We start from the raw sequence: 13,222 nt of genomic DNA on the forward strand, positions 1-13,222 counted from the left end.
AAGTTTCTTTAGAAACAGAATGGTATATTTCCACGGACAACAGATCTGGACATATCCAGACATTGTCTGTACGACACAAGAACGAGGGAAAACATTTATTTTGATAAGAACAGAAGAAATAGAAAGAGGGGCCAGCATGACACTTAGATATCCATGCAGATGTCTGGTAAAATATCATAATGAAAAATATGTATTCTTTGAGCCAGAACAATTAAGGGGATTTCTTGATGGGAAGTTATGAGGCGTATGGGGGGGGGGGGGGGAATAAAGGGATGGAATTGTCATATGCGTGGGTAATTCCCGTTAAAATGATTGTACTCTTATGAGCTCCTTTTTCCTAATTTAAGTTCTTGGCTCCTATTTACCTTAAAATTAGAGATCTAGATTTACATTATGTTTGTTTGTAAGATATCTCTGAATGGAAATGATGTATGATCTCTTATTTTGTTTTAATTTGATAGTGATATATCTAAAAATGCAAAATTAAAAAAAAGAATTAGAGCTGTACCCTTTCTGCTTAAAACACTTCACAGTCTCTATATACCTCGCCCTTACTCCATGGATAGCTTTAGTCTCTGAGGCCAGGCTCCCATTTATGGGGATGAGCAATAGCTCCTATACCTTGCTTCTTTGCAATTAAGCCCTGTCTCTGTTTCTTTCACCACACTGCCAGTTTACAGTCCCTACATCCAATAAACACACAGGAGAAGAATGGTGGAATCCAACTTCTTTACTGATAGTTTGATCAGATGACTGAATAACATGTACGCTTTTTGTATTTGATTGATTAGCAGCATTATATAATAAGACAGCAGATAGAATTAACATGGCCATATCTAGCAAAGTCTCTGAATCACTTTGGAAGCACTCCTTATTTACACTGGAATTTCTTCTTCTCCCAATTACTCAATTTTCCTCAGATTATGTAAATTGAAATTAGTTCAGTCCTTTTCATCTCCCAATTTAATTCTAAAATCTTCCCACTGAAAGATTTGATTGGTCCCAAATGTTATCAAAACTTAGCCCCAGATTTAATCTCTGCCAAGCAATCCTTTAGACATCCTTTAACTCCTCATACAGCACCAGAAGGGCACTTCACTCTCTTCCTTGATTCTATTAACTCCTTAGGCAGCACCTGATGGGCACTTCTTACCCCTTATGTAAAACTTCCCTCATTAGCAACACACTTCTTGTTACCTTTTTGTTGTATCTTATTTGTTTTTCCTGGTAGTGCACTTTATCTGGATCCCTTGCTTTAGATGGAATTTGTATCTTTCTGGATGAAAGATTTCCCTCATCCAAAGCTTTTGTTTGCTGACTCCCAGGTAATACAGGTTATCAGATTCAAGTGGAAAAAATATTATAATGAACCCAAAAAGGGAAAAAAATCAAACAAGAAGCAGGAAGGGTGGAATAAACTCCCATACCTCCAAACAGAGAAGATGGTTCAAAAAGATAGTTAATGTAAAAATATGATTCCACTGCATCAGGTCAGCAGTCAGTTTAAATCCTCTGGAGGAGAGAAAAAATAATTTTCCCTTATACGTGCTCTAACCTTACACAGCAGACGCCCCAATCCACTATGAAGGGGTACCAAGGCTCTCACAGGGAATGCTCAAAAAGTGGCTTAAGAGAGTCCAAAACAAGCTTGAAAGGCTGGCTAGATGAGTCAGCGGAGGCTGGCTCCTAAATGGAAACACTTCATTTCTCCTTTCCCATAAATTAGGAAAAATTAAAGAAGGAGACAGGGAACAACCTGTTAACTCAGGTTCCAAACTAAAAATCTATGAGGTTAGCACTATCTGCAGGTTCCCAAAGCTCTCTCACTTATTTCCTCATATCCCCGATGACCATTTCTCACAATCCACTTGTGATTTAACAACTTCTAATAATTTTGTGTCATCTGAAAATCTGCTCACTCATTGTTCCCTTTTCCAGATCATTTATAAATACAGTAAAAACTTGTACCGGCCCCAGTACAGTGTCTCATGTCAATCCGCAAGACCTTTGGTTTCCTTTACTAAGGGGAAACCAAAGGCCCCTTTCATAAGACTGCAACTGACAGACATTGAGAGAGAAGTACATTCAAGAATCAGTAAAGCCAACGTGTATTCTTTCAAAATGAAGAACATCTGGACATCGATGGGAATAAAGACAAAGGCTTTTTAAAGGCAAATAACATCCACAGCAAGCTGTTATACGGTTTAGTGCTGGAAGCTCATAACCAAACTAGCTACCAAGCTAAAGATCTTCCAAAACAAGTGCCTGCAGAAGATCCTTGAAATATTTTGGCAGTGAAGAATCTGAAGCCAAGAGCTATACTGTAGAAGTAAGCAAAATCTATTGTCTAAATAGTGAACAAAAATGGAGATGACTTGGCATGTATGCAGATTGCCAGAACAGCCTATCAGATAGGCAGCATAAAAGTGACTGACCCAAGGAGATACGGTGAAGGAGATGAAGACTTATGGATTGACATGAAGCACTGTACTGGGGCAGGTGCTTTTTGCTATATTTATAAATGATCTGGAAAAAGGAATGACGAATGAAGTGATCAGATTTACAGATGATATACATTTTTTTTACATTGTTAAATCACAAGCAGTTTGTGAGAAATTGCAGGAAGATCTTGCAAAACTGAGTCTCTGCGCATCCAAATAGCAGATGAAAGTAATGTGAACAAGTGCAAACCGATACACATAGGGAAAAGTAATCTTCTTTAGAGTTACACAGTGTTAGGTTCCATATTAGGAGTTATCACCCAGGAAAAGAATCTGGGTGTTATTGTGGACAATACTTTGAAATTCTTGACTCAATGTGTAGTGGTAGTCAAAAAAAGCAAATAGAATAACAGGAATTAATAGAAAAGTAAAGGAGAATACAATGGAGAATGTCATAATACTTCTGTATTATTCCATAATGATACCAAACCTAGAGAACTCTGTGCAATTCTGGTCACTGCATCTCAAAAAAGATATAGTTGAACTGGAAAAGGTACAGTGAAAGAAAACCAAAATGATTAATGGGATGGAACAGTTTTTCTAAGAAGAAAGGCTAAAGAACTTGGGGATGTTCAGCTTGGAGAAGAAACGGCTAAGTGGGGATATGATAGAGGTCTATAAAGTCATGAGTGGAATAGAACATGTAAATGTGAATTGGTTCTTTACTCTTTCAAAAATACAAAGACTAGGGAACAGTCCATGAAGTTAGTAAGTAGCACATTTAAAACAAATTGTAGAAAATTCCTTTTCACTCAATGTACAATTAAGCTCTGAAATCCATTGCCAGAGGATTTGGTAAAGGCAGTTAGTGTAGCTGGGTTTAAAAAAGGTTTGGACAAGTTCCTGAAAAAGTTAATTAACTGTTATTAACTAGATAGACTTGGGAAAAGCCAATACTTATCCCTTGGTGGCAGCATGGGATCTATCTACACTTTGGGGTCTTGCCAGATACTTGTGACCTGGATTGACCACTGCTGGAAACAGGATACTGGGCTTGACAGAGCTTTGGTCTGACCCAGTATGGCAATTTTTATGTTTTTATGTTCTTGATGCCATCATTTTGCAGGTCACTTGACAGGCAGTAGTGTTGTTTACTTGCCTTATGTGCCATTTGAAGCAAAATGTGATTGAATGAATGAAATTGCTGCTTTAAACTAATTCTGATAGAAAAATAAGAGGTCAATATAAAAAAGAGGTCAATATTAGTCATTACCTGGCTAAAACTTAGCAGAATACAAAAGAGGTGGTGCATGGGTGTGCCAGGTTTGGAACTTCAATTTAGTTAGGTAGCACTATCCAGCTAAGTTTAGCCGGCAAGTCTGTTTGTACTCAGAGCAGGCCTAAAGTTGTTTGCTTTTGTGTACCTGGATAACTTTAGCCTTAACCAGCTATTTTCAACATATAGCTAATTAAGAAATGAAAGTAAAAATAAACTCTTCTGAGCCTGCAAGCCTGATCCCCCATCCCCCTATCCCCAAAAATAAATAACAGTAAGGTTGGTCCGTATCATTCCCCAAACCCACCCAAAAAAAAAATGAGATTACATTGTGGCCCATAGCAGCCTGAAGCCCTCCTCCCCTGATTTCAAAAGACTACGCAGACTCCAGGGCCCCTTCAAGCCCCATCTGCAACCCCTATCCCCACTCTCCCATCCCACCCAGAATCCCCTGAAACCTCAAAGGCTGCTGGGAGGACAATGAAATCGTTAGCTGGATGCTGCCACATTCCCAGCAGCCTTTGAGGTTTCGGGGGGGGGGGGGGGGGGGTTCCAGGTGAGGCAGGAGGGTGGGGATAGGGATTGCATGTGGGGGTTCGAAAGGTGCCCGGAGATGGCCTACATTTTTTAAATTGGGGGAGGGGGAGCCACTGTGGCCCACAACTTAATCACATCCTTTTGGGGTTGTTAGGGGGGAATTGGGCGGTTTGACCAGGCCCTATTGTTACTTGTTTTGGAGGATGGGGGGTGGAGGATTGGTGGGCCTGCTGGCCCAGAAGGGTTGTTTTTTTTTTTTCCTTTTGTCACAGAACCAGCTGAATATCGAATATAGCCACGTGGTTTTAAACTTATCTAGCTATGCTTACTCAGATAGCGTTAGCCGAGGATATTCAGTGGGAGATGTTATCTGGCTTAACCGGATAACTTGTCCGCTCACCGGCTTACTATGGACCTCTAAACATATACTCAGAACAGTCTTATTTTAATGAAAAAGTTGAATTTCAACCAAGATTGTTGTGAAAGGCAGACTTATTTTTATCAAACATCCCAACCTCAGTGTACTTTCACCAACAGGGAGGATTTTGATAGCTGCATGTTCATAACAAAGGCAAAGAACACAGCCTGCATCGAGCTCCATATTAAGCTTTTATGTTTTTGCTCAGCAGAGTGGGCAGAGTCAAGGCCATTCCATATTCTACTCTTCGGGTCAGCTCCGATCATGATAGACCTCTGAATAAAAGTCCATTACCTGCTATTAAGTTCACTTAGAGAATAGCCACTGCCATTAGCAACAGTAACATGGAATAGGCATCTGTTTAAGATGAATACTTCAAACTCATGTTTTATTATTGTTCCTACAGGATTTTATGTTAGATGTTCTCTGTTACATGTAATGCTTTCAAGCAAGTTTAATTGTTCAGTGTAAACCGATTTGATTTGCATCTAATGCAAGAAGACCGGTATATAAAAAACCAAAATAAATAAATAAATAAATAAATAAATAAATAAATAAATAAATAAATAGATAGATAGATAGATAGATAGATAGATAGATAGATAGACAGACTTAGCTTTTGGGTACTTGCCAGGTTCTTATGGCCTGGATTGGCCACTGTTGGAAACAGGATGCTGGGCTTGATGGACCCTTGGTCTGACCCAGTATGGCATGTTCTTATGTTCTTATCTTATGTTCTTAAATGCAAAGTCTTTCAAACACCATCCCACCCTCCAATGCAGATCATTCTCATTTTGAGTACAAAGATATCTGCATCGGGCTCATACCAGCCTCAGATTTGCATCTGGATTTTCTCAATTGACTGTAATCCAGTTTGAATTGACTTGGGTGTGATATGCTCAATGTAGTTGAAAATCTTTATGTTACCCATCTTTTATTCGAGGCAGCTCATATTTACAACGTGCACAGAATAAGAACGTGTCTTGCGACCTAGGGAGCGCTCCCACTTAGCAGCAAGCAGTAGGGATGTGCAGAGCAAAATTTTATGTTCATATTTTTTATGTCCGAAAGGGGGTCCCACTTGCGGCCAATATGGACATAAAAAAAATCCAATGAGTTGGGTATATGTACATATGTGCAAAAAAAAAAATTAAACCCCCTCACCCTCCTTAATCCCCCCCCCAGACTTACCACAACTCCCTGGTGATCGAGCGAGGAGTGAGGACGTCATTTCTGCAATCCTTGGCGAGAAGCATGTGACGTCGGTGGCACGTCGAGTGACGCGGCGTCACGTGATTCCCGGCTCGTTCGCGCCGGACGGCTCGTTCGGCCCAAAAAGAACTTTTGGCCAGCTTGGGGGGGCCTCCTGACCCCCCCAAGCTGGCCAAAAGTTCTTTTTGGGCCGAACGAGCCGTCCGGCGCGAACGAGCCGGGAATCACGTGGCGCCGCGTCACTCAGACGCGACGTCACGTGATTCCCGGCAAGTTCGCGCCGGACGGCTCGTTCGGCCCAAAAAGAACTTTTGGCCAGCTTGGGGGGGCCTCCTGACCCCCTCAAGCTGGCCAAAAGTTCTTTTTGGGCCGAACGAGCCGTCCGGCGCGAACTTGCCGGGAATCACGTGACGTCGGCGTCACGTGATTCCCGGCTTGTTCGCGCCGAACGAGCCGTCCGGCGCGAACTTGCCGGGAATCACGTGACGTCGCGTCTGAGTGACGCGGCGCCACGTGATTCCCGGCTCGTTCGCGCCGGACGGCTCGTTCGGCCCAAAAAGAACTTTTGGCCAGCTTGAGGGGGTCAGGAGGCCCCCCCAAGCTGGCCAAAAGTTCTTTTTGGGCCGAACGAGCCGTCCGGCGCGAACGAGCCGGGAATCACGTGACGCCGGCGTCACTCGACGTGCCGCCGACGTCACATGCTTCTCGCCAAGGATTGCAGAAATGGCGTCCTCACTCCTCGCTCCATCACCAGGGAGTTGTGGTAAGTCGGGGGGGGGGGATTAAGGAGGGTGAGGGGGTTTATATTTTTATTTTGGCTCAACAATCGCGATTTCCCACATATCGAACATATCTATGTTCGATATGTGGGAAATCCGATCGTTTATGTCGAATCAATTTTTTAAGTAAAAAAAAAATATGAGTTGCGTTTTACTAATGCGGTCAATCCGAATGCACACCCCTAGCAAGCAGTCTTGCAGCAATTAAGATACCGAGCGAGTATCCAAACCAAAGGCATCTTGATCTCAACTCAAGTCAGCTGGGTCAAAAGTCATAGGACGAGCTGGGTTGTAAATGACTTAAATACCGGCAGTAGAACTTGAACTGAGCTATAGAATGTAAGCCCAGCTACAATAGTACTTGTAAACATCTATAGTATACTGTGCTATAACCTTATCCCATCTATGACAAAAAAATACAACCAACTCTGATAGAATACAAACCTAAATCAAGCAGAGTTGGTGCTTAGCCAGAACCAGACTCAAAGAAGCCATTCTGAACCAAAGTTTAAATCTATAGCTTTACTACTTTTTTTAGTTTGAATGACTTATCGCAACACAGTTCTGTTACGATGATGGATTAGTTGGCTAGAGGTTCTTTGTGCTGTGAAGCCCATTCCCTATGTGATTGTTTGTTCTCCCTCTCTTCTAGGATTATACAATTACCATGTATTTTCAGCAGAGCTGGCGTGACAAACGCCTCGCCTATGCCGCCATTCCCCTGAACCTTACCCTGGACAACAGAGTGGCCGACCAGCTGTGGCTTCCGGACACCTACTTCCTGAACGACAAAAAGTCTTATTTACATGGTGTCACTGTCAAGAACCGCATGATTCGACTGCATCCAGATGGGACTGTCCTATATGGGCTGAGGTAAGTCTATACTTCACTCCTTTGAGGGATTCAGTGCACTTCTTCCTGAAACAGAATTGTACCAGTTTTGTTCATAATAAAATTTAAAGTGGGCCTAAAGTGTGAAACTGACCTTGTAGAACTGAGAGCTTTGTGTTGCCAAAGTGAGGTTCTTCTGTGACTTACTTGGAATATTTGCTCAGTTTTTTGGTTGCATGTAATGTATCCGGTGATGGCGGACCCTTGGTTCTGTGGTGTGGTTGGCGCCATCTAGCGGGCAGACCCACTAGGCCCACACCAACACCTTGTGGGTGCACTCTGTGGCAGGACATACTGGAGCTTTGCCTATACCAGTTGTCTCCCCTGCAGGTTGAGTCCTTGGGTTCTGGCAGCCAGCAGATCTTAGGTAGGTCCCTAGGGTGGTTGATAGAGTGAGAATCAAAGGCCAGGCAAAGGTCTGAGCAGGTGGCAGACAGCAGATACTAGAAGACAGGCCAAAGGTCAGGGCATGCAGCAGACAAGGCAAGGTAATGTCCAAAGCAGAAAGTCAGGTCAGGCCACAGTCAAAGAATGGTCAAGGTCCAAGCTGGGGTCAGAATCTAGGAAGTCAAGCAAGGGAGATCAGGGCAAGACAAGGACCAAGACAAGACAAACAAGACCATGACAAGGGCAAGGCAGGGCAGACAGGAGCTCAGAGACAAGATAGGAACTGGGCAGGAATACAGGAGCACTAGCATACAGGAACACCTCAAAAAGACAGGAATGCAGGAGCAGCAGCAACACACACTGAAGAGCCAAGGCACTTCAGGGGACCTGTTGCTGAGATGTCAGATGCTCCTCCGAAGGAGCCTTTTAAGGGGAGAGTCCTGTTATATCAAGGGGTGCCGCGGCTAGGTTCCCACTGCGGGTCCTTTAAGATGGGTAGCGTCAGGCGCATGCACCTGTGAAGCAGCCAGGGAGAGGTTGCATGGTGGTGTCCTGCTGCACTTGGTAGCATTGTACCAGTCTCTCAGTTTTGCCAGCAGCATCGGGAGTGAGTGTTATTTTCTCCTTTGGTTTTTTATCATCCCAGGTAGATGAGCATACAAATTCCCATATTTAATCCAAAACCCAGGGTCTCCTGCCCCCTCCCCCCCATATCTTAGCACAAAGTTTTGTAATCGTCTAAACAGATACTAAAACTAGTAATCCTATTGCCCTAACATCTGGCTGCCTCTGTCCCTGAGGCCTTACTAGATGGTAGCTAGCCACCAATAACCTGCTGACATCAACCTGGTTGATTTCTGGTGATTTGTAACCTGCTGATTCCCTCTCGGCTACCCTGTGACCTGTAATGTCACAAGCACGTGCTTTCTTTTTTTTTTTTTGTTCAACTTTATTTATAATTTTTTAACAAGAACTGTTACATATTGTATTATGTTATATCCATAACATGCGTTTCCATTAGGAAGTCCCTGTATAGTTATTCCCCAACCCTCCCCACCAAACCTTCAGTCCCTATTGAGGTTCGTGATCTAGATTTTTCACAGATAAGATAGCAAAATGTCCAGTGTGGTCTGATGTAGTATTATACCAAGGAATCACCCTGTTAACACAAGAGTTTTGTTCCGTGCCTTGGTGGGTAAGGAAGCCAAAGAATCCCTCCAGATACTCATGAAGATCGCATACTGTTGTGAGGAAGTTCTGCATGCGGATATGTGTTCCAAAGTCACCATTTTATGTCTCTTCAATTTCCAATGAGCTAAAGATGGGATGTCTGTTACCATCCAATAGTCCAGAATCGACTTCTTCACTAATAAATCTGTACCTTATCACTTCTCCCCATGCCTCTGCTCTTGAGGGGGTAAAGGCTGGGTTGTTTGCAATTCTACAGTCGTCTACCCTTATGACTGCAACCTAACCTCCTAATAATACTGTTTTTTTTCAATGTCAGCTGCTGAAAGGCTCAGCTTGAAATGTATATTTCCCTGCAGTCCCCCTTTCACCAGATGTACTAAGCATTTTCTCTAGAGACACAAAATGAGCAAATCCCTTTAGTACACCTAACCCTTAATTACCTGCAGTTGAGCATGCAGAAAATCTATCACAATACGGATTCATTTTACAGCAGAAGCCCTATTTCACCTAACTCCTATGGATGAAGAATCTTAAAACCGGCCCTGGCTTCCTGTTGCCTTCTCCAATATGACTTTACCTTGCAAAGAAGCCAATGCACTAAAGCGTGGTAATACTTTTGCAAGCGTTACACATGGAAAAAGCGTTGTAAGCACACACTATCTAGTTTACACTTCAACGGCGCTTTATTATTTATTTGAGGGGGTTTTTTTGAGTTTTTTTTGAGCTTTTAAGGAGCACTAATTAGTTTACAAGAGTTTTAAAGCTAGCACCTATGCTAATGGGTTAATGAGATGTAAAATCGTACAAAATAGTTCATTAGCCATTAACATAGAAAACTAACACATGTGCAAATGTAAGCACAGACCTGTTAGCCCAAAAATCTTAACTACACCTCTGGATAATGTCCAAGTTAATGCACTACTTTTAACGCTTATAAATTAATGTAAAATTCATCTGCATGTCATTAACATGGATAATTAATATAGGTCATTAACACATGCTAATTAGTGTGCATTAATGACCAGTGTTATTCACTTTAATTGACCTCTCTGTATTAAAATCTGAAGTTGGATTCTGAGGCTAGGTTGGCAGGGTTTAAGGGTTTTGTTAAAGATTCCCTAAAGGAAGATGAATACATCTTGCTAGTGCCACTGAGAGCTGATCAAAATGACAAGTAGAATCCTTTAAAAAGGAGAAGGAACTCTGAGAACATCTGTCGTATTCATAAGAAACACACTCCAGAGATTACCTGTTAGTTATCCATTGGAGCTATCCAAGGCTGACTAGGCAGGCTCTTCTTGGTGTCTACATCTCTGACAGAACCTGAGCTTTCAGTTTTGTTCCCAGGATTTAGCTTAGGGTGTAGAGAACAGGAGGGGAGGGGCTGAGGCTCCAGCAGATAGCTACTCTGATCCCTAGTCCAGCCTCTTCCTTCCTGTTGTTTTCTCCTCCTCCTCTCCCTTCCCAGGCAGCTGCAGAGAACAGGAGGGGAGGGGGCGAGGCTGGAATGGATGGCAAAGCAAAGAGGTCAGTTTTATGTCTGCAGATTTCTATTTCTAATTGGTGGTCTCTTAGTCTGTGTTTGGTAACGATCTGTATTCTGCTAACTAGTAGTTTCTGTTTTTCGTTCTGTAGCAGTCCAACTTGTTTTCCCAATAGGAAGTATGCTAAAATATGTGATAAGTGTTTTTTTTTTCAGTTTTGCATTACTTCATAGAATGTCTTGTAATGCAGTAAAATGGTCCTGTCTTCAATTAAACTGCACCTATTAACCCATCATTGAGACCTTAAACATTTTCTCTCATTTTCCAAAATCGCTTAGTTGTCTTGTTTGTCTGTTTTGATTAGATTGTAAGCTCTTTTGAGTAGGGACTATCTCTTATGTGTAGCTATACAGCACTGCATAATATACCTTGAAGTGTTATATAAATGTTTGTTATTAATAATAATAATAATAATAATAATGATAGTATTGGTGTTCTAGGAGTCGGTATAATATTTACAGTGCCGCCTATCTATATATAAGGCAGTTGCTGTTTGAGTTCTGGAAGTTAGTGCTGTTTTGGTATGGCAGGTTTGCTACAGAAATTCTGAATGAATTTCTTGCTGGTCATGTGTTACTTCACAAAATGTCTGTTAATAGAAGTGGTTTATGTCACTGTTACTGAAATGACAATAGAATGGACATTTTGTTTGTATGGTGAATAGTAAGAAGAAATAACTGAGTTCAGTCCAGCCAGCCACTTCAGAGATTACCTTTACCAGTGCAGCATGGATTTCTTTCAATATATATATATTTATGTATTTCTTTCGACCTCTTCCTCCAAAATCACACATCCATTAGACACGACATGATTTTTGAAATATATTTGTTTTATATACATACATACATATATATATATATATATATATATATATACATACATATATATATATGTATGTATATACATACATACATATATATATATATATATATGTATGTATACATATATATATATATATATATATATATATACACACATATATATATATGTATATACATATATATATATGTATACATATATATATATACGTATATATATATTTGTGTGTGTATACACACATATATATATATATATACGTATGTATGTGTATATATATATATATATATATTGGCTGTAACATCTGATAAATAGTGAGGAATGAACAGTAAGCTCAAATGGTTTTGACTCTTTACACAAACCCATTTGGTTTTTGATTGCTGCATGAACAATCAAGTGGACGCCAATTAGATAAGTCCTGTGCTTGATGCAATCCCCTGAAGAAGCTGAGTTACGGATGAAACAGAGGCCTTTGTCAGAGTTTTTTCTCTGTTTTAAAATCTAGAGTTTCCAGTTCTTAAGGGGATTGGGTCCATTGTTTTTGTACATTCTAGTTGGCATGTGTTGTGTATGATGTGTCTGATGTATTCACTTGAAAGGTGAAAGGCATGGATGTTTTGGGCCAGTAAAGATTACAAGGATTGGATTGCCTTTTGGGCAGTATTTCAGTATGCTGAAATATGCTGAAGACATATTGAAGCAGTGGCTTTATGCTGAGTTATGACTTGGCCTTTTCATCCTGCTTATCTTTAAAGACAATATATATTAGGGGTAATGAGTCACTAACCTTTGCAAAAACATTAAGATGACAAGTGATTCATATTGTTTATAATTTTTGAATACCTTTTAAGTTTTCTTCATACTGGAATTTGTATATAACTATATATATATATATATATATAGTTATATATATATATATATATATATATATATATATATATATATAATCTGTATTATATATATATACTAGTTGACACCTGTGGAAATTCCAAATAGGCCCCTATGAATTGCTCTCCTCCCCAGCCCCTGCACAGCCTGCCTTCCCCCTTGCAGCCCCAGGAGCAGCACACCCCTCCCAACCCTAGCACAGCCACCCATGGAAATTTCATGGATACTCCTATTTATTGCCCTCCCCCTCCAGCCCCAGCACAGCCATCCCCCCACTAGGCCAAAGCCATTACCCTCCCCCCCCCCCAACCCAGCACAGCTTGCCCTCCTCAGGCCGAGACCCCCATCCCCAGCCCACCAGCCTGAGCCTCAGCCACTCTAGCAAATATTGGAATCATTCTCTGAGGGCTTAGGAGCTCTTTGCCCTGAGTGCACACACATATACCTTCTCACCAACTGGTAGATAATCATACTTGTGGCACTCAGTGCAAAGGAATAGATAGCCCCCCTTTTGTCTGCATCTTAATTTTGTTCATTTGCTAGCAATTCAACATTTCTAAGGACAAGGGGATGCTCAAACTAAACTAAAGTACTTACAATCGATTATTTATTTTATAGTTGTATGTCAGCGATCCTCCAGAGTCTACAGTTAAACTATGCAATTACATACCTTATTGACCCTTGTTTTGAACTAATTCCCTGTTATTTTAGCAAGTAAATAAATCTGTGGAAAATGTATGGTGTTTTGGCACATACCTTCTCATCCTCTGCTGCTGGAAAGAAGGGGGGAGATGGAAGTTGACGTCTAGATGGCTCATGGTGTCTACTAGTCCTCTGCTTGG

At 41.3% G+C, this 13,222-nt stretch overlaps 1 protein-coding gene across 2 annotated transcripts in view; it reads left to right on the top strand.

Annotated features, from left to right (window-relative positions):
- The window catches only part of LOC115094362 (gamma-aminobutyric acid receptor subunit beta-4), a 403,751-nt gene that overhangs the window by 284,008 nt on the left and 106,521 nt on the right, over nucleotides 1–13,222 (top strand). For both annotated transcript variants that reach the window (XM_029607336.1, XM_029607337.1), the window contains exon 4: nucleotides 7,316–7,536. In XM_029607336.1, coding sequence (XP_029463196.1) covers nucleotides 7,316–7,536 — 221 coding nt within the window. The remainder of the gene's footprint in view (nucleotides 1–7,315; nucleotides 7,537–13,222) is intronic.

The sequence above is a fragment of the Rhinatrema bivittatum genome, chromosome 6 (genome assembly GCF_901001135.1).
Source record: "Rhinatrema bivittatum chromosome 6, aRhiBiv1.1, whole genome shotgun sequence".
Classification (NCBI taxonomy): Eukaryota; Metazoa; Chordata; class Amphibia; order Gymnophiona; family Rhinatrematidae; genus Rhinatrema; species Rhinatrema bivittatum.